Source organism: Prionailurus viverrinus, chromosome B2 (genome assembly GCF_022837055.1).
Source record: "Prionailurus viverrinus isolate Anna chromosome B2, UM_Priviv_1.0, whole genome shotgun sequence".
NCBI classification, from domain to species: domain Eukaryota; kingdom Metazoa; phylum Chordata; class Mammalia; order Carnivora; family Felidae; genus Prionailurus; species Prionailurus viverrinus.
The window spans coordinates 145,333,332-145,359,739 of record NC_062565.1 but is presented as its reverse complement, the minus strand read 5'-3'; the positions used below and the strand labels follow the sequence as shown (position 1 = coordinate 145,359,739).

The 26,408-nt window shown below is 45.5% G+C and overlaps 1 protein-coding gene across 2 annotated transcripts in view; it reads left to right on the top strand.

Moving 5' to 3' along the window:
• The window catches only part of PRKN (parkin RBR E3 ubiquitin protein ligase), a 1,353,288-nt gene that overhangs the window by 1,312,981 nt on the left and 13,899 nt on the right, over positions 1-26,408 (top strand). For both annotated transcript variants that reach the window (XM_047860009.1, XM_047860008.1), the window contains exon 10: positions 1,832-1,915. In XM_047860009.1, coding sequence (XP_047715965.1) covers positions 1,832-1,915 — 84 coding nt within the window. The remainder of the gene's footprint in view (positions 1-1,831; positions 1,916-26,408) is intronic.

The window sequence follows — 26,408 nt, the reverse complement described above, 5'->3', positions numbered from 1 at the left end:
TCCTCTGTACATGAGCCTCTCATGAGCCACTCACATGAGAGGAGGCTGCCAGTTTCTTAAGGCCTGGGCCCAGAAAGCAGCACACCATCACTTCCACCATGTGCTATTGGTCAAGTAGTGAGCACATCCGTATCTAAGCAGAAGAGACATCAAACCCACCTCTCCATGGGAGGAATACCCGCTCATCCGGGGCCGATGCTATAAAATCACCACCACTGCCCACACACCATACTCATTAATCACACTGGTTCTCTTGTGAGACCTGTTTCTCTCCAGCGAGGTAGAGAATGTTTGCTGAAAGGAACCTGTTTTCTAGTAAAGCAACTCCTTCTTCAGCTGTGAAATGGGGTCGGGGAAAAGCAGTCCCTGGCCGTTATCTGTGTAACAGAACATCTTGTGTCCCAGTTAGCACGTATGATCTCACCTACCTCTTCCAGTGATCAGAGGAGATAGTTACCAGTGTTATCCTGGGTTTTCAAAGGATAACTGAGGCCCAGGTGACAAGGTGGCTTCCCAAGGTATCTCCGTGGACAGGCGATGGGATGATGACTTCAATCCCATGTGTCTGACTGCAGAGCCCACACCCTTAGCCACAACCTCTGGAGCATGGCGGGTGATGGTGAAGTAGTTCTAGAAGGGTCTACTGATGCCAGATGCTAGCAGGACAGCCTCCTTTTCCAGCATTCACTTGCATAGCTTCCTTCCCTGCAGATGAAAGGTAGAGGGCAGTTGGTTGGTCCCCAGATCTCGTCCATTCCCTGGAGCACTATCACCAGGTGAGGAGATCCTCTCCAGACTAAGCATTGGCTTCCTACAGCCACCATAACAAAGCACCCTGGTCCGGGGGCCTCAAACAACAAAAACTCTTGAAGAAAACTTAAGAAACAGTCCTGCAGGTTAGAAGCCCCAGAACAAGCCCCTTGGTTTCTACTGAGGCCTCTCTCCTTAACTTGCAGATGGCCACATTCTCACTGTGCCCTTGTGTCTCTCAGCCCCTGTGTGTGTCTGTGTCCTAATCTCCTCTCATAAAGACCAGTCATGTAAGATGAGGGCCACTCTAATGACTTCATTTTACCTTACTTACCTCTTCAAAGACCCTATTTCCAAATGCAATCACACCCTGAGGTCCTGGGTGTCAAGACTTCACCATATGAATTTTCAGGGGACACCATTTATTTCTTCTTTCCATTATAAGCTGTCATTGCAAAACCAAGTCCATTAATATGAACATATAAATCCACTATGTATGTAAACATATACCAGATGTGAAATTCTTTCTTTTTAATTTTATTTATGTATTTTGAGAGAGAGAGAGAGAGAACAAGCAGGGGAGGGGCAGAGAGAGAGGATCCCAAGCAGGCTCTGTGCTGTCAGCTCAGAGTCCGATGTGGGGCTGGAACTCACAAACCATGAGATCATGACCTGAGCTAAAACCAAGAGTCAGACACTCAACCAACTGAGCCATCCAGGCGCCCCTAGATGTGAAATTCTTGAATAACGTCACTTCCCTCGAAGCCTAACACCAAAAACACTTTACTACAGATATTTATCTGCATTGTTATCTTTTCTGCCAGACTGGAAACATCTCGAAGAAAGGAAACATGACTCATGCATCCTTGAAACCCTGCTATAGTGCTTGGAACATTGTTTAGTAAAGAATTAACAATACCATCAAAATATAACTTTATTTCCTCTTTGCAAAAAGTAATCTGGCTCAGAAGCCATCACACACGTCAGAGGAATGAATCCAATGAGCTTGGAAAAGGGAAAACATGTTATGTCCAGATGCAGCCCACAAGCCCGTCCCTAACACATGTGTGTTCTTCTGCAGTTCGTCTTTTGCCGGGACTGTAAGGAAGCGTACCATGAAGGTGAATGTAGCACCCTGTTTGAAGCCTCAGGAGCAGTTTCTCAGGTACAGTGACTTCTTCCTGCCATAAAACAGGGCTCAGGATATGGAGGAGAGACAAGAGCTGCTTCCTGAAGCCCAGGGAGGGTTTCAGTCTTTAAAAAAAATAGTTCAAACAGAGAGGTTGGCAAACCACAAGAGACTCTTAAATACAGAGAATAAACTGAGGGTTGATGGGGGTGGGGTGGGGGAGAGAGGGAAATGGGTGATGGGCATTGAGGAGGGCACTTGCTGGGATGAGCACTGGGAGCGATGAATCATGGGAATCTACCCCTGAAACCAAGAGCACACTGTATACACTGTATGTTAGCTAACTTGACAATAAATTAAATTTAAAAAGTATGATAAGATAAGATAAGATAAGATAAGATATAAACCCCAAACCAGACTAAGTAGCCAACAACCATGGGATGTGGCTCTGGCTACTCAACCCTCAAAGTCCTTCCAGAACCATCCACCTCCTCAGGGTAGGGCTGTAGATGGCCATTGGGATATGTCCATACTTTCATAATAGTTTTTCCCTAGGGGTATATGGAATAGGGAAAAGGAAAATAGCGTGATGAAAGGAGACTTTAGAGGAACAAACAATTTAACAATTTCCAAATCAGATCAAGCAATATTAACCCTACATTTATATCTTTTTTTCAAAAATGTCTGGTTTAAAATCTTTGGTGAAACTGTGATATGCATAGAAGTATTATATGATGCAAGAATATTACTGTTTTTTAGCAGCATCATGAACTATACTAAATTGTATTTCAGTCTTGATTAGGTAAAGAATGTGTTTACTGAGCCTTACTCTCCAATCTGCTATATCAGGCTTAGGGAAATGCAAATACATTTTCTTTTATTTATTAATTATGTTCAACCAAACCTTAGAGGAAAGGAGTAAAATTTCAGCACAGTTGATGAATTTACTCATTATTTTTCTACTGATATAGATGTTAACAAGGTTTTAAACATTAAACCTATCCGGATAAATCTTTTAGTTACTTTATTGACAGGAACCTCAGAAACAGACATAGAAATTTCAGAACATTTCAGTTTTACAGTAGAAAAATTTAAATATCTGAATGTTCTGGGGTACCTGGGTGGCTCAGTGGGTTAAGCGTCTGACGTCAGCTCAGGTCATGATCTCACAGTTCATGAGTTCGAGCCCTGCATCTCATCGTGCACTCTGCTGTTACCACGTGACCCTGCTTCAGATCTTCTCTCCCTCTCTCTCTCTGCCCCTCCCCCACTTGCACTCTCTCTCGAAAACAATAAACATCAAAAAAAATCATCAAAATACCTGAATATTCTAAAATCAGAGCATAAAGAAGTATATCTTTGTAAGGCATTATGTGGATTTATTTACTAATATTAGCACAACCAAATAAACATAATTAGTGAACTCAGGTCTTCTTATCAGCTTCTAAAATGTTGGCTATGAGCCTATGGGGAGATTTAGACCTGAACTGCCATTTCTGCAACAGAGGCAGCAAATGCTCTTTCTGTTGATTTTATTTTAGCTCAGGGGCATTCAAATACCAGCTCACTGCATACTGATGTCAGGAATAATATTGATCCTGAGACTCCCCTGCCTCAGGACCATGGTAGCCCAGAAGAGCTAGCCTAGTCTGAGGCTCTAAGAAATGGGTTTGGTCTAGCAACTTATATCCCTGGGCTCCTATGACCGCAAACATGCACAAAGCCCTCTAAGAAGTGATACCTTAATGTCCACTTATTGGAAAACAGTAGAAATAGGGTGAAGACGAGAACACATTAACCTATAGTTGCCCAAGTGCGAGACGCACTAGATAATCCCCTTCATTATTCATTCAAGAACTAACCAATCTTGGTGTTAAAGACTGAGGTAGCCCTCCTCCCCCCCCCCAAATTTTTAAACTATTAAAGCATTAATGTTCAATTCAGGAAAGTGGGAGAAAGAAAGTTAGAGCTGGGCTGAAGCATAGATGACCAGTACCTAGGGGCCTGTGTCTGCAAAGACCACCCATTAGCAAACATTAAGTCCAGCATTTGTATGCACCAGACATCCTGCTGGAAAACTGCAGATAAGTATTTCTTTTCAGTATATTGTGCAGATAAGCACATGAGGGAGTCATAGGGGAGACTTACAGAAAAATATATAATAATAGTAATGTGCTACAACAAAGTTCAGGAAATCTTTAGCTTTGCATAACACTTCCCCAGAAAAGTCATAGAAGGTGGGTAAGAGTGGCAAAAGGACAGTGGGAGAAGGATGATAAAGAACATTCCAGCAAAAACACTGCATGGACAAAGATACAGAGGCAAAAATTTTATCTGGTGCACAGATATTTCATAGATGTTTGCTGAATGATTGTGGCTTCTAAAAAGAAAAATACATTCTTTCATTTATTCAACGAATATGTATTAAACACCTATAATCCGTTAGACTTTATGCTAGGCTCTGGGGATAAAGTACCTGCTGTCACAGAGGTGAGATTGTTGGCTGCACCAACAGTCATTATGACAGGAATTCAGAAGAAGAATTGTTAATTCAGGACAGAGATGTGCAGGAAAGAATCCAAGAAGAGGTGGCCCTGCAATAAGACGTCCCTGAAATGAGGCTCCTCCCTGCCTTGTTCACACTCCTAGGCAAACCTCATATTCCCCTTATTTGAAAACAAAGCAAATTGACCAACCAAACTGGAAGAGCCTGTCCATCCACTGTTGTCTGAGAACAGAAGGCAACTTCTTGGGGTTTTGCTGCCCTTTTTCCATACATCCAATTTATTCAGGTCCTACAGGAAAGAGAATTCAGCTCAGATGGGCACATGAAGAGACTTTAACTGAAAGGTCATGGATGGCCTACAGAGGTGGGGAAAGGTCACAGGAGCCCCAAACAATGTGGAGGGCCTCAAAGTGCAGCATCAGTGAGGAGCCATGAGCCCCTAACTCTGAAGGGACAAGAGGAGGGAATGGTGTCACACAGGGAATAATCCTGTGAGCTGGAGCCACGGAGGTGGGGCCTCTTGGCAGGAGGTGTAATCACAGAGGGTCCAGCATTGACAGAGGTAGGCCCCCAGCAGGAAGGGCATGAAGGGACATCTCCATTTCTCTCTCCCATCCTCTGATCTCTTGCTAATGTCTCCCATTGGCCACACCCAACCGAAAGTCAGCCTCGAGGGGTCCGAGGGACACAGCCTATCCGAATGAGCCAGCCTTCCAGGTGCAGAAGAGGGGAGGGGAAAGAATGCAGAATGACGAGTGTATTCCTATAATCTGATTTACCACGTCTCCAAAACCTCTTGATTTCAACCGTAGCTCCTCCTGGGCCTGGAAAGAAATGAACTATTTCATCAAACTAAAAGACCCAATTCCATTCACTAAGAGAAAGGAGGACTTCTCTTCTAATAGGGCCAGCTTGTTTTCTGTTCCTATATTTCGCTCAAATGGGAGTGATCTCCAGGTGGATCACCTCTGCAATTCCACAGACACGAAATCTTTGAAAGAGGACACGCTACACATCCAACCACAGAAATCTAATTGCAGCTCCCTTCTTGGGACTGAAGCCTTTGGATGCAGCCTCATGGATAAAGTCTGCTAATACAAACAAAATACTCTCATTAACCCTCTTCACATTTCCTTCTAGTTCAATTCACTTGTAAGGTGTTTCCTTTCAGCATTTGTGGCCAGTGTCCACTGCTCTCCCTTGAAAGCTGAGTGGTTTCTGGACTTTGATATTACATTACCCAGCCAGGCAAGCCCATGTCTCCCGGGGCCCAGTCAGGCTGTTTCCATCAGTTGGGCTGCTTGACCCTAAACTTAATGCACTTTTTGATTAATGCAATAATTTTTTTAAAGCAAACTCAAAAATTGGTTTTAAATTGGTTTTAAAATATTGAACACACTTTAGGTCAAAACTGCTGGGCATTTGGGGAATCAGTGACAGAAGATCGATCCGTCACAAGCTAATGAGAGTCCATTCCCATTTGCTTTTCCTTGTTCTTGCCTGGTTGTTCTCCTCCCCGTGCTCCGTCCCCTTCCACAAATTCCCTCTGGAGGCTTTCTAATAAGTAAACACTTGCTCTTGCAAACCACAGAAATTGATTCATTCCCCCCAGTGGTTCTAAGTAGTAGGTGTTACTCTCCCTATTCAACAGGAAGGCAAACTGAGATTTCTAGATTTTTAATGGCATTATCCAAAGACACAAAGGAAATCATTTTCAGTGGCATCACCTGATCAAAATGGTTCAGGAACAGTGAGCACTCTTTCTGAGTAATAAATCTACAGTGTCTAAAGGGAGTGTGCCCATCCCTTCCTGCCAAGCTCCTACTCAACCTTCAAGACCCAGATCACACATCACCTGCTGCATGAACCCATCTGCCCACCCTACAACCTCCTTGAAGCTTTCAGACAACTGTACATACTTCTGTTACACATTCATCGCACTGAAATATTGTTTCCCTGTCTCTTCACTAAAATTATGAGCTTTGCTAATGCAAGGTTTGTACCTATTTTATAACCCCCAGTGCCTAGGATGCCTAAGATATAGTAGGTACTCTATATAGATATAGTAGGTGCTTGTTGAAAGAATGACAACTCCTTCCTTCATCCCCAACCCTCCCTTCTCTCCATGAAGCTGGGCAAGCACTCTACAAGAATGAGTGGAGAGGAGTCATCCAAGATGGTGACATAGGAGGATCCTGAGCTCCCAACCCCCATAGATGCATCAAACCTGGAGTAATGCCCTCTGAAAAAGATCTAAAAACTTGCCAAGTGACTCCTGTCTACCAGATGAATGAGAAAATACCCACATCAAAATGGGGAGGCTGAGACACACTCTTGTCATGAACCCCACTACTGGCACTGTGCCATTCAGGATGAAAGCCCCAACCCCCTGCTTCTCGCAGAGTAGCAAAGGGTTTTGACCCCACATCTGGCACCCCCACTGTTAAGACTGGGTGCCAAACACCTGGCTCTGCAGCCAACAAGTCTGATAATAATGAGACCCACAAGACTATAGCAAACACAGAAGCAATTCCTACAGGGGCACACCACAAGCCCCACATCTATCCCCACAGGACTCAGCACAGAGGGAGGCAAAACTGCCCACCTTCCAGCCTTTCCGTGAAGGAGGTTTGCCTGCATACTTTGAAAGCTGCTGTCTCTGGACCAGGCTTCTAATTTAGCAGGCACTAGCAGTTGGCTGCATTCCTCCCCAAAGACCAGGGAAGCAAGAGGACACCTCTCTCACCTTCTCCCTCACATCCACCACAAGGCACCTGTGTCCTCTTGGAAGGAGCTTGTGAGCACATCTGCACCCTAACTTTCATGGCCCAAGGGATGGGGCTCTGATCCCTGGCTCTGAGAGCCAAAGAGACTTCCATTCAGGAGTCCCACAGGACTATAGCAAACAAAGAAGCGCTTCTTGGCTGGCTATCCCCCCAGAGCCCAGCACAGAGGAAGCAGGCAAAAAAACACTATCTCCCATCTTTCCCTGAAAGGGATTTATCAAAATACTTTAAAAGTTGCCACCCAAGAGCCAGGCTTCTATTTTAGCGGGCATCTAAGGACTGGCTGCACTCTTCCCCAGAGACAAGGGAAGCCAGCAGATGCCTTCCCCACCCTCTCCCTTCAGCTTGCTCCAATAATAGAACCAAGTTGCCAGTAACTCTTTGGAAGGAGCTTGTACATACATCTGGCACCCCAGTTTTTACAGCTTCCACCTGAAAGATGGGCACTTAGATTTATCGCCTGGCTTCAATAGCCAAGGGAGTTTGCATTCACAATTCCTACAAGACTATAGCAAACAAAGAAATAGTTTGTAACAGGTGCAGGAGCACCACCACCATTCTGTGGCTGTATACCTGGGCTCAACGTGGAGAGAGCAAGCAAAAACATTCATCTCCCAGATTCTCCCTGGAAGGGGACTTAACTAACTACCTACTTTCCCATCTGCTGCCTGAGGCTCCCACTTCTAATCAGCCTGCATCTAGATGCCGAATGCAGTCCTCCCCTTCGGTATCCTGACAGGTCTCGACATAGCCTCAACTACTGGAAGCTGCTAAGAACAAAGAAGGAGACCTGGACAATCACAAAAACTTCAGAGACAGCTAGGAGCTTGGGCCGAGTTAATTGGTGAGGCTCGTCTCCTGCATGAGGACTCTGTTAAGACTGGGAGAGGTGGCTGTTTAATGCACAAATACCAACACAGAGAATCAAGGAAAATCAATGGAGGAATATGTTCCAAACAAAAGAACAAGGTAAATCTCCAGAAACAAATCTTAGTGAAACAGAGATAAGTGATTTATCTGATAAAGAGTTCAAAATAACAGTCATGAAGATGCTCACCAAGGTCAAGAGACCAAAGCATGAACAAAACAGAATTCCAACAGAGAGACATAAAATATAAGAAAGTACCAAACAGAAGTCACAGAGCTGAAGAATACAATAACTGACCTGAAAAATACACTAGACAGATTCAACAGCAGGCTAGATGAAGTGGAAGAAAGTCAGTAAGCTCAAAGACAGGCCAGTGGAACTCATCCAATCAGGGCAGCAAAAAGAAAAAAGAATTTTAAAAAGGAAGATAACATGAAGGACTTACGGGACACTATCAAGGAGACCAATATCCAAATTATAGGGGTCCAAGGAGAAGAAGAGAGAAAGAGTCAGAACGCTTATACAAAGAAATAATAGCTGAAAACCTCTCTAACCTGGGGCAAGAAACAGACATCCAAAACCAAGAAGTCCAAAATGTACTAAATAAGATCTAAAGATATCCACATAGAGACACATTGTAATTAAATTGTCAAAAGTTAAAGACAAGAAGAGAATTTTAAGAGCAGCAAGAGAAAAGCAACTTGTTATGTACAAGGGAATCCCCATAGGACTGTCAGCAGATTTTTCAGCAGAAACTGCCAGCCAGAAGGGAGTGGAGTGATATATTCAAAGTACTGAAAGAAAAAAACTGCCATCCAAGAATTCTCTACATAGCAATGTTGTCCTTTATAATGGAAGGCGAGAGATGCTTGGGTGGCACAGTCATTTAAGCATCCTCCTCTTGATTTCAGCTCAAGTCATGATCTCACAGTTTATGAGTTCAAGCCCCACATCGAGCTCTACACTGCCCTTCTCCCACTTGTTCTCTCTAAATAAATAAGTACATAAATACATAAATACATACATACATACATAAACAACATAAACTTTTTTAAAAAATTAAAATAAAATAAAAATAATTGAAAGAGAGGTAGAGTTTTCCAGACAAACAAAAGCTGTAGAAGTTCATGACTATGAGACCAATCTTAGAAAAAATATTAAAGGGAGTTCTTCAAGCTGAAATGAAAAGCCTACATCAAGAAACAACAAAAATCTCAAATAAACAATCTAACTTTACACGTTAAGGAGCTAGAAAAGTACAAGCAAACTAAACCTGGGGTGCCTGGGTGGCTCTTAACTAGAGTCTGACTTTGGCTCCGGTCATTATCTCATGGCTCGTGAGTTCAAGTCCCACTGAGCTGACAGCTTAGAGCCTGGAGCCTGCTTCAGATTCCATGTCTCCCCTTCTCTCTGCCCCTCCCCTGCTCACTCGCTTACTCTGTCTCTCTCTCTCAAAAATAAATAATAAAATTTTTTTTTAATTAAAAAAAAACTGAACCCAATGGGAGTGGAGAAAAGGAAATAACAAAGATCAAAATAAATGACATATAGACTAAAAAGATAATAGAAAACATTACAATTAAAAGCTGGGTTGTTTTTTAAAAGATAATTAAATTGGCAAGCCTTTACTAGGATTAGCAAGAAATAAAGTTCTCAAATAAAATCAGAAGAGAAACAAGACATTACAACTGATCCCGTAGGAATACAAAGGATCATGGAACTACTATGCACAACTATACACGAACAAATCAGACAATCTAGAAGAAATGGAGAAAAAAACATACAACCTACCAAGACTGAATCATGAAGAAACAGAAAATCTGAACAGACCAATTACAAGAAAGAAGATTGAATTAGTGATCAAAAACCTCCCAACAAACAAAAGTCCAAGATCAGATGGCTTCAGTGGCAACTTCTAACAAACATTTGAAGAATTAACACCGATTATTCTCAAACACTTCCAAAAAATAGAAAAGAAATACTTTCAAATTCATTTTACAAGGTCAGCATTATCCTATGCCAAATCCAGACAAGGACATTATAAGAAAAGAAAATTATAGACCAATATCCCTGATGAGCATAGATCCATAAATCCTCAACAAAATATTAGCAAATTCAATTCCACAATGCATTAAAAGGATCCTACACCATTGTCAAGTAGATTTATTCCAGGAATGCAAGTATGGTTCAACATCCACCAATCAATATAATGTGTCACATTAACAACGAAGGATAAATATCATATGATCATCTCAATAGATGCAGAAAAAGCATTCGACAAAATTTAACATCCATTCCTGATTAAAAACTCTCAATGAACTGTGTATAGAGAGAACGGACTTCAACATAATAAAGGCCATATATGAGAAACTCACAGCTAATCATATGCAATGGTGAAAAGCTGAAAGTTCTTTTTCTAAGATCAGGGACATGATAAGGATGCCCATCGCTTTTATTCAGCCTAGTACCGGAAGTCCTATCCAGAGCAATTAACCAAGAAAAATAAATAAAAGGCATCCACATAGGAAAGGAAGAAGTAGCATCTCTATGTGCAGATGGCATGACACTATATACAGAAAATCCTAAAGATTGTGCCAAAAAGCTGTTAGAACTAACAATTTCAGCCAAGTTGCAGGATATAAAATCAACATGCAAGAATCAGACATACAAATGGCCAAAAAGTGCATGAAAAGTTGCTCAACATCATTAATCATCAGGGAAACGCAGTTCAAAACCACAGCGAGACACCACTGCACACCTGTTAGGAGGGCTAGTCTCAAAAAGACAGGACACAAGAAGTGCCAGTGAGGACGTGAAGGAAAGGAAACCCTTGCCAGTGCGAATGTAAACTGGCATAACCACCATATAAAGCAGAATAGAGGTTCCCCAGGCAATTACAATGAGGACCACTGTATGATCCAGCATTTTCACTTCTGAGTATATATTCAAAGGATATAAAGTCAATATCTCAAAGAGATATCTGCACTCTCGTGTTCCTAGCAGTACTAGTCACAATAGCCAAGATTATGGAAACAAGCTAAGTGTCTGTCAACAGATAAAAGGATATAATGTGGAATGTTACTCAGCCTTTAAAAAAGAAGGCAAGTCTGTCATTTACAACAATGTGGATGAAACTGGAGGGCGTTATGCTAAGTGAAATAAGCCAGACAAAGACAAATACTTCATGGTATCACATGTATGTGGCATACCTCAATAAAGCTGAAAAGAGAACCACTATGTAGATAAATTTTCAGATGGAAAATATTTTTCAGAGGAAAATCTGACACACTCGTGTCTTTTCAAAGGCAAAAAAAATCTACTTTCTTTCATAATTAGGAAAAAATTAGGAAAGCAGGAAAAAAAGCTCACTCTAAAATGCTCAATGAAGTTTGTTTTATATAATAAAACAAAATAAATCATTTAAAATTTTTAAAAAGAATGGGCAGTAACTTCAGGGTTGGCTTTTGTCCTGGCCATCTTTTGAATTGTAAGAGAAAATAAGATTGCCCACAGCAAACCACACTGTTCCCTCCATCTACCTCCTAAACTAGAAGAGTAAACCTCCAATTTGCCTGGGATAAAAATAATAGTGTACACTCGTATAGTACTTATTTACAAAGCACTTCCTTTTTTATTTAAAATGTTTCAATGTTTATTTATTTTTGAGAGAGAGAAAAACGGAGCACAAGCAGGGGAGGGGCAGGGAGAGAGGGAGACACAGAATCCGAAGCAGGCTCCGGGCTCTGAGCTATCAGCACAAAGCCCAATGCGGGGCTAGAGCCCACGAATGGTGAGATCACGACCTGAGCTGAAGTCGGACGCTGAACCGACCGAGCCACCCAGACGCCCCTACAAAGCACTTTCAAATACACCATCTCATTTCGAGCCTCTTGACGACATTATACCACATACTTAGATCATAGGCAAGGTACAGGGAGAGAGACAGAGACACCCAGGGTCATGGAGTTGACAATCAATAGTTCTAACTGGTGTCACGCTGCATGTTGAAAAGGGGATATGTGTAGGCTATTGTTGGCTTGTGAGATGTTATACCAGGGTGGCACTCATAATAGTATACATTAGATTAGATTCATGGACTTTCCCATGTGTTGATAAGGATGAAGACACATTTTACTTCTCTTCTAGCTTTCCTTTAAAACAAATACTGCAAGAAAAATCACATTAAAACAACTCTCTGCAAACACAATTGCACTTAGCCTATGTCGGAGGAGGGGAGGGAGTGGGGTGGTCTGTGCAAAATTGGAAGCACATGGCTCCAGCCAATCTGGCCAAGTAGAAATGGGGGACCAACATTACCAGATTTTCCAAATTGATTAATTTTTCGGTAGTTCAAAACTCATGTGTTTATGTTAAATATCCTTATTTTTAAGTGTTGAGAGCTAACTCCATAAAAATTAAACACACCTATCTACAGGTAGAATTTTGTCTCCAGCCTTTGTGTTACACCTGTTACATGACTTGGAATTTTATTTTGGCTGTCTTAATTCCTCATAATCAATAAAAACGAGAAAAAAGAGGGATATCCAGTAAATATTTATATAAAATCTACTCTGTACCATTAAGACTACAGGTATTTTGGATACAGCATTAAACAAAATAGAGCACCCCCCCCCCAATCTTATGCAGTTTATACTCTAGTGACATAAAAAAAAACTAACAATTAAAATATCGTATGCTGAGAGGCAGAATCGGGAAGTTGGGGATGCTATAGCGTTTAGTCTTCTGAGACGTTCAAGGAATTGGTCACAGGAAGAAATGAAATCTGAGACGGAAAAGACGAGCTGGGGCGATCCTTCAGAGTTGCTCTGCATCCCAGAGGGGCCAGGCTTTCGCACCCCTTTCGTCCCCAATGGTCCAGGCCCCTAGTTTCATACCATACTAAAGCCACAACTACCAAACTTGACCGTTTGCTATCGAAAGGATTGCTGCTTAGACCAGCCCCACAGGTCAGGAGTGTGCCAGGGAGCTTTTTTCCAAATGGTGCATTACTTTCGGCTGCAGGGCCCTAGATGCCATCACCGTGAATCACTGTGATTGCAATAAACTCCGCGCGACGTCTTTTCCCGCCACAGAAACCTTGCATACCCTGGCTCCGTGGCAGAGACTGTTTGCATAGCCCTTTGCAGCTCTGGACCCCTTCCAAGCGGCCAGTGCTCATCTGCCACAAGTAGGCCTCCTTTGTGGCCGCCACCTGGTGGGTCTCTACCTCCACCACCTCCCCGCCCCCATTTTAGAATTTGTGTTCTAGGACCACTCCTAGTACCAACTGTCATAGGTCAGGTTCCCAGGGAAACAGTCCCTGAGACTTGCACCCAGAAGGGACTTGGGAAGCACTGTCAGGAACAGCCCCTTAGGAGAAAAAGAGGGAGTGTTGGAGGTAGGGTCCGTGGACCTTGGCAACGAGAGAAGCGGCAGTTCTGGTCACTGCCTGGATTTCTAACTTGGGCGGAGGGTGGTGCCCTTACCTGGAGGAGGAAACAGTGGAGGAAGAGCAGAGAGTGTGTAGGGACAGAGACCTCACTTTGGACGTCTGAGCACAGGTGAACAGCCCGCCAAGGAACGGATGCATAGAGCACCTTAGAGCGGACGCGGAGGCGGAAGCCAAGGATAAGCCACAAGATTAATAGTGTCCAGTCGCTGGCCCCCCAGCCACGATCCCTACCCCAGCCCCCTAGGGTTTACAGCCAGGGCTGGGAGGGGGCCTCCCTGTGGTGGAGAATGAGACAAGGAGGCTCTGGAGAGGCTGGAGTCCTGGATATATTTTGCCTCTGTATCTCATCGCCCTCATCTCTCGGCCATTTACTACTTCTGCACAAGTGCCGCCCCAGAACTGGGAACCGGATGAAACTTACTCTCCCCGGGGTGCAGGTCCCGGTTATTTAGGAGTGTAGTTCGGAATCACGTGTTGGTTTAGGCAAAACAGCTTGATTGATCACCACCTCCCTGAAGCCTAGGGTCTGGACGTACAGCCTCATGGCCTCGCGGATGCGAATGGCCTCGCGGACGCGAACGGCTGGGATGCATCTGCGGTCTATGCAGGTGCGTCCCAGCGTGTCACTCCTGGAAAGTTGCTGAGGAGGGGCCCTCCCCTCCCCCAGCCCTCGGTAGCCCATTTCCCCAGTGCTCAGCACGTGAAAGGTAGGCTCTGGGGGAGCGGGGCTGGTACACTGAAGAACGGGCTCAGGTTTTCTCCATTTCCAGGCAAGTCACCCAAATTCTAACAGCATTTTTTCCTCATCTGCCACATGGGGCCAGCAAGCTCTACTGCGCTATAAATAATGAAATGAGAATGTATGTGAATCATTTTATAAGTTGTAAAGTACTACAAAATGGTCAAACTTGGGCTTTGGGTATTTTTAAGGCTGAATGCTAAAAATACCAGGCATTACAGAGAAAGAAAATGAAAGACAACACCAGAGGCCAAATGAAAGCATGCACACACACCGGGCATGCACACACACATACACACACACACACACACACACACACACTGACAGACCCTTACCACACAGACCATGTCCCTGTCTTTCCAAGGACCCTCCTGTCCTTCAGACTCTTTCCTTCTCGTCTGGGGCTGTCACTGTAGGAAGAGCCCACACTGAGCCCGGATGCAGCACTTCCTGGGGCTCAGCCCCTCCCATGGGGCCTCTCCCCTTCTCTCCAGAAGCCGCCCCAGCCCCCGTGAGTCCCTTCCCGCCTGGTGTCGACACTGGGGGACACAATTCTCCAGGCTACCTGAGCTCTCATACCCCAGCCCCAGCCGGACAGCTGCCCGGAGTCCCCGACCTTCCCCAGGCTCTGGAACACCTCAGGGAGCAGGGCAGGCTCGCCTGAACAGGGGGCTACCTCTAGGGTGCTGGATCCGGGAGGCGCTGGGATGGAATCCTGGCCAGTTTGCTAGAAAAGGGCCAAATGTAAACTCTTCACCCTCATTTGCAAGTCTGCACCTTGTGTGACAGACAGAAACTCACACATGCACACATCCCACACCACACACCCCCACGTGCACATCCCACACACACATCCACCGCACAACACCCCAGCCCCCTAAACACACTACGCATGCATCAGACTCCCGACATACACACCTCGCACCCCCACAAACACCCACACACACCCCCACATACCCATATACCACACGCCGCCCCCACCCCCCCACACACACCACACGCCGCCCCCACCCCCCCACACACACCACAACGCATCCCACATATCCCACACGCCCCACATACACCATGCACCCCACAGACCCACACACCCCAGAGACTATTTTATCTCCACCCAGGAGAACAAGCCCAGGCCAGCCCGCCTGGATTTCCTCTCCAGCAAGAGGGAAGCACCTGCAGAGCCCCTCTGTTCCACCAGATGGCGCTACATCCTTAGGGGAGACGGTATTTTGCAAGAACCCGTGGCCACCTGCAAATGACCGGGAAACGAGGACCCTTTGCCACTTTCTCCACGGCCCCCCGGGGCCAGGAGGACCGGAGGACGGGTCCCACGGGAGAGCTGACTACCGGCTCCCGTAAATCCTTCACTCGTTGATAGATGAGAAACGAGGGGCGATAGGTGTTGTCATCCGCAGGAGGCTTGTTGACCACTCGTGGGGAAAAGGGTTCATCTGCTCTGCCCTGTCACCTCCGCGCAAACCAAGCAGGTGCCGAATGCGAGCCCGAAAGGGGGCAGCACGCTTCAGGTGCTCCTGCTCTTTGCCCAGTTTTCATGTCCTTTTCCTCTGTAAGAACCACTTGTGCCGCTCGTCTGCCTGGCCTTATTCCGTGAGGAATCCCAGGCAAGGCAAAATGGCTTTGTAGTCCAACGGATCTGGTCTCGAAAATGAGTCGCAGCCATGACATGCTGTCACAGTTACTTTCCATGACCGTGACGCTTAGCTGGGCAGTGGAGCCCCACTGCTTGGTCAGACGCTGGTCTAGCTGCTGCCGTGGAGGTATTTTTAGATTTGGTCAAGGCCACATTTCTAGGTATTTGTTTATTTCTTCCGTAAAGGGGATGCCCGAAACGCAGGTGGGCCTCATCCAATCAGTTGAGGGTCTTCAGAGCAAAGACTGAGGTTTTTCAGATAAGAAGGAATTCTGCCTCAAGACTGTAACAGAAACTCTGCCCAAGTTCCCAGGAGGCCAGCCTGTGCTACAAGTACTGAACTGGCCAGCTCAAACAATCCCATGAGCCAACTCCTTAAAATAAATCCGTATATTACATATTACATGTTACATGTTACATATTATATATACATATCCTATTCATTCTGTTTCCCTGGGGAACCTTGACTGAGACATTAGTTGTAGTAATTTATTAAGTGAACCATGTAATCTCTCAAAGCCACGCTTCCCTCATCTGTAATATGATGTTGTAAAACCAGGCAGATTTCTTGAAATAACGAATGCATGATGCCTAGCTCAGAGCCTGACAAATCACAGTGCGAGCTGGATGAGGTCATTCTTTCCGCATCCATCCCTATCCCTACAGGATTACATAAGATGGGGGGACTTTGGGGCCACAGGCCCTGAATCCATTCTGTCTGTGCGGACCGCAGCGCATACATTCTGCCAGCGGCTTCTCAGAGGCTGGTCCACGGAACCGCAGCATGAACGTCACCCAGGGATGTGTTAAATCCCAAGCTCTCGGGCCCCACCCCACACCTGCTTCAGAGACGAGGTTGGGACTTTTGGGGGAGGATGTGTGGCAGTCTGTGTTTCAGGGAGCCGACCAGGTGATGCCAACGCGTCCGAAGAGGACGACTCTTCTGCTAATGTAAGCGCCACACGACAGGGACATTTTGGTTTGCTGTCATCTCTTGTGTATTTCCTAGTGCATCTCTAGAACCTGGGACAGTGCCTGGTACATCGTGGGCACCCAACACTTGCTTACTGAATGAATAGATCTCTGTGTCAGCCCTAAGAAAAATAATGGTCTGCTTTGTACCAGCATAGCCTCACTTTGCACAGAGCACAAGCTATGTGCTCTGCTCTGGCTTCCCCTTTGTATTAGTGGTGCTCCCGCATTCAAACTCCTGTCTATGTTGATAATTCTAGTAATTACTTACCTAACCCAGCCGTGACCCAGAGATCTTCGTTATCAAAAATACAAGTTAGGGGCGCCTGGGCAGCTCCGTCAGTTAAGCGTCCAACTTCGGCTCAGGTCATGATCTCACGGTTTGTGGGTTCGAGCCCCGTGTTGGGCTCTGTGCTGATGGCTCGGAGCCTGGAGCCTGCTTCGGATTCTGGGTCTCCCTCTCTCTCTGCCCCTCCCCCCCTCTCAAAAATAAACACTAAAAAAAATTCTTCTAAATTTCATTTTAAAGTGTGGCCTGTGAAATTTAGAACTTAGTGATGAGAGTGGAGCCTAGTAGCCTATACAGCCTTCGGCCAGACACTCTATTACATATTAGTACTCCAACGAGTTCTTTCCAAAATACATGTGTATGTGCAATCTACATCTGTATCTGTAGATATATAATAAATATATAGAAATTAATTCTAACCTATTTATTTTCTAATTTTAAATTGTGTAATATTAATAATAATGTGTATATGTATTCCCCCCAAAGAGACAGCAATAGTTTTTAAAATGTGAGAACAAAAACAATTTTGTTGGCATCCTTGTGCCTGAAAGGTACTGCAGTATTCTGACTCACCAGCAGGGGGCGGGCCGCTCACAAGAAGTGGTCGTCAAGGAGAACATCCGTTAGACTTTGCTGGGACTCTGGGAAAGTTGGGAGGGCCGCTGTCTGCAGAGGTGGGAGTTGTCAGTAAGGAGGTGGCAAGGGACGTTACCTGGGCATTCGATTTTGATGAGAAAAGTGATGACACTTCAAAGCTGGCATTCACCTGCAAACATTCCCATCTGAACTGAACCAACTATGTTTTTGGTGATTAATGACAATCTAATCCTTTTTGGAAAATAGATTTGTTCTTGACTTTTAGAATTGGGATTTACTTTTCCAAGTGCTGGCTAAACAGGTGTAACAAGTACGTTTCCTAAAGCAGGAAAGAGAAAATGCACGTGAACAGTAGTCTCTCAAGTTGTTCTAACTTACCTATACATTAGCAACAACCCCTCGGCACAAATTTTAAAACCTCTCTAAGGACGCTTTGATTTACCTGTATTTTTCAAAGGAGACTTAAGGCCAATCCAGACCTTCAGCAGCCTTTTTAGTTTATACAAACTCGCATAGTCTGATATTCCCACCTCTATAAGCCAGAGATGATGGTGATGATAAGGAGGGTGAGGATGATGGAGATGATGATGGTGGTGAAGGTGATGATGATGGTGACAGTGATGGCAAAATAATGACGATCATGATGAGAGGAAGCAGGAAGTTAGCATTCAGGGGTACCGTGCCTTGTACTAAGCCCTTTGCCCATTTATCGTACTGGCCCACACCAACCCTGTGAGGTAGGTACCACATTCTTCACACTTAGGGATGAGCAGACACCGAGTTTGGCCACCTGTCCAGTTACACAGCAAGTAAAAAAAACGAAGCTGGGGCTTAACTCAGGCATGATAACTTCAAAGCCCCACTCTGAACCACTACCTCTGACACAGACACCTCTAAATATTCACTGACAAATTTTCACTGCGTGAACAAAAACCATCGTCCTCTTTTGAGCCACAGATCACGTATCAGGCCAACATTTCACCTCACTAATGCAACGTGGAAGACATACAGGAAAATGCAGGAAATTGCTGTCTTTAGCCGTCTAATATGTAAGACAGAAGACATTCCGCTCCCACCCCTGTTTCACACACGCACACGCACACGCACACACACCATTCCTTCTCATGATGGGTAAGCAATAAGCAATAAGCAGGCCTATGCAATTAACCTAATTGTTGCAATGCCCCATACGAGACACAGCTGATCACACGTAGAGCCATAACGCTGAATCACAACAAAACCTTCACCTCCCAGCAACACCAGCCACTGCTTTGTAGCTCGACAACTAAACTCATAACAGAGAAAACCTTACCCTACCAACCGAGGGAGATGGTCCTCAAACCTCCCTACACCTCACAACTCCCCACGGTGTTCTTAAAGATTCAAATCCAAACCTGCTGAACGCAAATCTTCAGGGTGTGAGCTCAAGAATCTTTTTTTTTTAAATCCCTCCGTGACCCTGAAGCAGTGGGCACCTGGCCACCACTTACAATCATTCCAGATGGATTTGAACAGCAGTATTAAAGATACTCCTGAAACATGAGAGTCTGGTCTTAGTGTATGCAGCTTCTCAAAAATATGTTTCCTAGGTCACCTGGGTGGTTCGGTCAGTTAAGCATCCCACTCTTGATTTCAGCTCTGGTCATGATCTCACAGTTTGTGAGTTGGAGCCCTGCGTCTGACTCTGCACTGATAACATGGAGCCTGCTTGGGATTCTCTCTCTGCCTCTCTTTTTCTCTGCCCCTCCCCCCAAAATAAATAAATGAACAACAAAAAAAGATACTCCTAAAGGATGCTAAGCCAAGATGGGCTCATGTCAGTAAAAAGGGCTTGATAACAACAGCCTTTTCCCCCAGGAATTGACCGTCAAAGGTCTAACACAGACTGTCACCTGGGCACAGATGGACCTCTTGAAGGATGCTCCAGGACTGTCTCGTGGCTTAGAAATAAGTGTCAGAGCTGTAGCAGTGAGGTGAGTCTCTGACTGCCCCCCCCCCCTTGTGGATCCAGCGGGTGAGCCAGGAAGCAACAGGAGTAACTTTGCTTTGTGGGCGTGGGCTTCCCGAGGGCCTTCTGGGGGACTCTGTTCTGCCCAGAAGGAAGGAAGCCCAGGAGTGTAAGGCACCGTGCAATGCTTCGAGGTGATAAGGACAAAGAGAAGGCATTGGCTTCGGCAGCTGGGGCCTCACCCCTGTCCCCTCTGAGAACCATTTCAACAGGCCATGTGGAAGGGAGAGCCAGACAGAAGACAGTGATGGCAGAACAGACAGCGGTGCTGAAGGAAGCAGGCGAGTGGGGCTCCGTGGCCATGGCAGCAGAAGCCAAGGTCTCTCCCTCTTGCCTGTTGGTTGTGAGTAGAAGTACTCCATGACCTCGTCACGGCCTCCAGTCCCCTAGTCCTCTTTGTAGCAGGTGACATCTAGTGATTATAGTTGCAAGAGTGTGAGGGTATGAAATCAGAGAGCTCAGGGTTTACATTCCGATTCTGCTGCTCACAGACTGCGTGACCTCAGGCACGTTCTGCCGTCTCTTGAAGCTGTGGTTTCTTCAGCAGAGACAGTTGATAACAAACCCTGCCTTTCAGGGAGGCTACAATTGCTAACTTAAAGATCGCCATCGGGGTGCCTGGGTGGCTCAGTTTGTTGGGCATCCGACTTTGGCTCAGGTCATGACCTCCCAGCTTGTGAGTTCGAGCCCCGCGTTGGGCTCTGTGCTGACAGCTCAGAGCCTGGAGCCTGCTTCGGATTCTGTCTCCATCTCTCTCTGCCCATTCCTCTCTCTCTCTCTCTCTCTCGCTCTCGCTCTCTCTCTCTTTCTCACAAATATAAATAAACATTTAAAAAAAAAAAAAGATCACCATTAAGCCCCTGACACAGAGAGCACCCTTGCTGATGCAATAGAAACTGTCACCATTTCTTCTCCAAACCCTTCCCCTCCTGGCCTCCAAGATCCCAGAGGAGCCGGCTTCCCTTCCTTCTGCACCTGCTCACTGCAGACTGCAAACCCACAACTTCACGGTGTCTCGGCACGACTCCTAACACAGTTTTGTGTTAGCCCACACCGAGTGAAGTCTTCTCCATGCACTCAGCAGAAAAACCAGCAAAGGGACGAGAAAGAGAGCTGCCTCCATGAGCATTTGAGGAATGGAATGCCCTATTGCTTATTGGGAAAGGACGTTGAAATGCTGTTTCTAAGTTATACACAAACTAGTTAATGCCCTGGGGTGGGGGAGGGGAGGGAAGTAACCTCGCCACCAAAGAAGGAAGGAAGGAAGGAAGAAAGAAAGAAAGAAAGAAAAGAAAAGAAAAGAAAAAGAAAGAAAGAAAAAAAAGAAAAATCCTACCTTAGCAATTTTCTACGAGTTAACTTCTAATTTTTCAAGCCTATAAAACACCTGGGCCCTAACCGGCGGTAGGTAGGTAGGTAGTCAGAGCGACCTCTCCCAAGAGACAGTTGGCTGTCAGGCAGGCATATCAGAAACTCCTCGAGCACGGAACTAAAAAACATTTCACACAATCCCCATTTGGCCTTGTTGCTAAGGTGCTGGCTAATTCCTCCGGCCCCAGGCTTCCTCCTCTTGGCTCAGATCATTGAACGTGGGCATCTCCACAAGTGTCCTTGGCATCTCGTCTCGCCTGTGCTCCTAAGGCATCCACGTAGCTTCAGGCATCTCTCTGAAGAACGGGCACTGAGATCTCTCGCCCCCACCCCCACCGTGGGTCCCTGGGCTTTCTTCCAACACCCCCAGCTGCCTCCTGGACCTCTCTACCGGGCTGGCCAGCCAGTGACTGGACACGCCATGTGCCCGCAGCTCGTCCTTCCCCCATATCACGTCTTCTTCCCATGCCTCACCCCTCAATCTAATAAGTGTCCCCACTGTCGTGCAAGGTCGGACTGGCCAGTGTCGGTGACAGCTTGTCCCCCTGCCGCTCCGTGTTTCACACCTAAAGCCGTCCTCATGCTCCAGATGTGCCTGTGGTTCGGCATTGGCTCCTGAATGACCACACTGTGGTGGGAACGTGGACGCTCAGGAAGCAAACAGACTTAGGTCTACGTTTCCATCTATATCTCCTTGGGGAGGCGATATAACCTCTCCGGGCTCATTTTCTTCATCTGCAAAATAAGGATAGCATTTGCACTGTATTACGTGTGGGATTATTACAAGGATTAAAGGTGATAGAAACAATGCGTTTCGCACATAGTAGGTTCTCAACAAATGGCAGCTCTCGTTATATAAAAACAACCTGCTTGCTAACCTGCTAATTGTTAATGAACACAGCACCCAATGACCCATCATCCAAGCCAGGATACTTCTGAGACAGAAGGGCATTTTAACAGTTTTGCTGGGACATTAGATATACACCGGTTTTATCTTAGGTGTTCTGAAAGACAGGTTTTATTACTCAGGAATATGAAGCCCAGCAGATTAGGAAATGACTGCCATGGAAAAGATAGTCTATTACAGATCCCCAGAGGAGGGCAGGTGACACCCTGCGGGACCACATAGGGAAGCCCCAAGGTTGGTCAGGAGGCACAGGGAGCAGGGGAAACGTGGACAAGAGCTTTTGGTGGTTTCCATGCGAAGGAATGGGTGAGGCAGGGAAAGCAGGCTTTGGATCAGCTCGGCTGAACGATTTCATGAGATCTGGGGGGCAAGAGCCATCCCTAATTGCCTGGTGCCTACCTGGCCCGGGTGTGATTAGGACAGGACACGGTGGCCAGGAGTGTGGGAGCCCAGCAGAGGAGACAGCTGGGGTATGGGCTCCGGATTGGCTGGTTTGCATATGAGCAGCATGCTCCCATCTATCTCCGGAATTAGCTAGCCCTGGGAGGGGTGGTCTCTCGGGTGTCAGTGAGGCCCCAGATGTCAGAGCATCAGAATACAATGACGTCTGATACACAAGGCAAACAAGGCCTTATGGTCGCCCTATCAATATGAGAAGTCTGTCCTCTGTTTCCACCCCCACCTCCCCTATCGGTGCCGCCCACTGGTCTGCCTAGGGCTTTTCTCCCCCTCGGCGTCTTGGGAAAGTTCCTTTGCAGTAGCCCATGCCTAGCCCAGGCGGTGCCAACCTAACGCTCCAGATCCTAACTGGTCCCTAGAATAAGTAATCCGATTTTCAGTATTTCTAATACTGCAGAAACTGTACACACGTTTGAAATAAGGAAGGGATGTGCTTTCTTCCATGCGCAAAACTCTTCAAAACCCGGAGTCTGTAAAGGAAATGATGACAAAGCAAAAGCCAGAAGATGAAAACAGAAATTGCTGCTCTAGCGTTTTCCTTTTCCCTCTTCTCCCGTGAATCAAAACCTCCTTACCTACCTCCCAGCCCGCTCAGGTATCCCAGGCGGACTGACAGATCCAAATCAGTTCAGCCGCACGTGCGAATGGTTACACAAGAAGTATTTTGTTACTCCGGGTGTGAGTTCGCAGTACCCTATCTGGAGGGACCTTGGGCCGGGGATGTTGGATACACAGACGTTTGGGAGCAATCTGTTTTCATATCATGTTACAGTTGCTACAGATAACCTAAAGTATCACTTACACTCATCACAATTTCAAAATAATGGTAACTTTACATCAACCCCTGGATCCTGCTAATGTGTTCCACCAACAAAACCCATACAGCATTACGTCAAAAATTATTATTTTATTATTTAACAACCATATTGCAAGATAGCTGGCATCCTCTGAATTTTATATTAGAACATTCTGAGAGGTCCAAAGACTGCCAAAGGGAACCATGGCACAAAAGAGAAAAGTTGAGAAGCCCACTCTAGACCAGGGGCAAGTATGGTAGGTCAAGTAACGGCCCCTCATCGATAGTTGCCCATACCCGACTCACTGACCCCTGGGGATATGGTGCCTTGTCAGAAGGGACTTTGCAAACGCGATTAAGGAGTGAGTCCTAGATAATCAGTGGGTCCAAAGAAGGAAACCTTTCCCAGATGAAGTCAGAGAGATGGGGCAGACGAAGAGGCAGGAGAGATTCGAGCATGAGAAGGATTCCGTCCACCGCTACTGTTGACGAAGGGAGCCAAGAACCAGGGGATGCAGGCAGCCTCTGGAAGCTAGAATGAGTCCCAGTTGACAGCCGGTCAGGAAGCAAGTCCTCAATCCTGCAAATGCTTGCAGCGGAATTCTGCCAATAGTCCTAGGCAATATGTACATGAATGAACATGGCTGTTCCAATAAAACGTTATCTACAGCACCGTGGCAAACCAGACGTGGCCCGTGGGACATTGTTTACCTACCCTTTCTCTAGATTACCGTCGACTTCACATCACCGTGGGTACGGATGTATTTGCAGTCATTCGGCCACTTTATTTTATACTTTCCGTATCTTTCTATATTGCTATACTTCCATTTCTTGCCTTCTCTTTAACTTTTCGTTGGTCTGCTGTTTCCATTAATTTTTTCTTGTTTAGAAGCCAAGTGCTTTCTCTCTTTTCTTTTAATGATTACACTAGAAATGTAAACATATATCAGTGTAACAAAGTCCATGACTCTCAGCCTAAATAACATAAGCACCTTAGAGCCACTTAATCCTTTTACTTACATGCAATTCTTGTCTAGCATTTTAGTTCTACCTTGGTTTTTTATTTATTTTTGTTTTGTTTTGTTTTGTTTTATTTTTTTATTTTTGGGACAGAGAGAGACAGAGCATGAACGGGGGAGGGGCAGAGAGAGAGGGACACACAGAATCGGAAACAGGCTCCAGGCTCTGAGCCATCAGCCCAGAGCCTGACGCGGGGCTCGAACTCACGGACCGCGAGATCGTGACCTGGCTGAAGTCGGACGCTTAACCGACTGCGCCACCCAGGCGCCCCTACCTTGGTTTTTTAAAACCAGCCAATGGAACATGATTTTGATAGTTTTGTATAGTCAGTATTTGCTTTGATTTATCCGCATATGACCATTTTCTTTGCTCACAGTTCCTTATTTAAAAAAAAGTTTTTTTTAACCGTTTATTTATTTTTGAGAGGCAGAGAGAGACAGAGCACAAGTGGGAGAGGGGCAGAGAAAGAGAGAGACACAGAACCTGAAGCAGGCTCCAGGCTCTGAGCTGTCATCACAGAGCCCGACGCAGGGATCAAACCCACAAACCGTGAGATTGTGACCTGAGTTGAAGCCGGAGGCTTAACCAACTGAGCCACCCAGGCGCCCCTGCTCACAGTTCCTTCTTGTGATTCAGCTCTTCCTTTGGACTTTATCCTATGTAGCTGTTCCTTTAGTGAAGGTCTGTTGGTGAGAAATCCTCTGTATCTTACGTCTCTAAGTATTTTTATTAATGTTCACTTTGAAAATTAATTTTGCCTGTAGAAGATTCTAAGTAGGCTGACGTTCTCTCAGTACTTTGAGGACATTCTATTACCGTCTGCCGGCATCCAGGTGTCAAGAAATCAGCTGTCAGAGTAACTGTTACTTTGTAGATAATCTGTTTTCTTTGCCACTCTGTGTACCAACACTTCTCCTATTTCTCTGTGTCTAGAACTCTAGAGAAGTGTTCTACCTTTTCACTGTCCGCACTGACTCTCACTCTACTTTTCACGTTTTGTACTGATTGCCTCTGATCTGCAGTCTGTGTTTTTTCTTCAGTTTTATCTTCCGGTTCATGAGTTACCCCACATTTGTGTCTAATTTGCTATGTAATTCATCAAGTGATTTTCTAATTCTAATCATTAGTTTCTTTGTGTTCAGAAAGAAATGCACGAAACAAACATGTGTCTTTTCCAAATGTGCCTGGTTAATCATGATAGTCTCTGATGCCTTTACCACACTTTCTATCCTTTAGGTGTTTGAGCATATCAAATATATTTATTTTGTATTCTGTATGTGATTGTTCCAGTATCCACACCTTTGTTGGTCAGGTTCTTCAGTTTTATATTTTCTGTCACTTTCACTCATGATAGTTTGTTTTCTCCTATAGTTGCAACTTTTTTGTGTGATCTCAGGCTTTTTGGAATGTTATTTGTATGATTTTTTTTTTTTTTTTTGAAGTTTGGCTTTTTAAAGTGCATTAATCTAGGGGCATCTGGGTGGCTCAGTCAGTTAAGCGTCCGACTTCAGCTCAGGTCATGATCTCTCAGTCGATGGGTTTGAGCCCCACGTCAGGCTCTGTGCTGACAGCTCAGAGCCTGGAGCCTGCTTCAGTTTCTGTGTCTCCCTCTCTCTCTGTCCCTCCCCTACTTCTCTGTCTCCCTCTCTCTCAAAAACAAATAAACATTTAAAAAAATTTTAAGTAAATAAATGAAGTGCAGGGGTGCCTGGGTGGCTCAGTTGGTTAAGCGTCCGACTTCGGCTCAGGTCACGATCTCACGTTCCGTGAGTTCGAGCCCCGCGTCGGGCTCTGGGCTGATGGCTCAGAGCCTGGAGCCTGCTTCCGATTCTGTGTCTCCCTCTCTCTCTGCCCCTCCCCCGTTCATGCTCTGTCTCTCTCTGTCTCAAAAATAAATAAACGTTAAAAAAATTTAAAAAAAAATAATAAATGAAGTGCAGTACTCTATGGAAAATAGTTCTGCTTCAGCCAGGTTCATGGTTATGCTACCAGAGCATTCTGAGTATTTCAAATTAACTTCTTGGCTTGGGTTCTTTTTTTCAGGTAATCAGGTAGTATGCATTCTTTTCACAAAACCTTGGGTGTAAGGCTTGGTGGTTAGGAATTCTCAA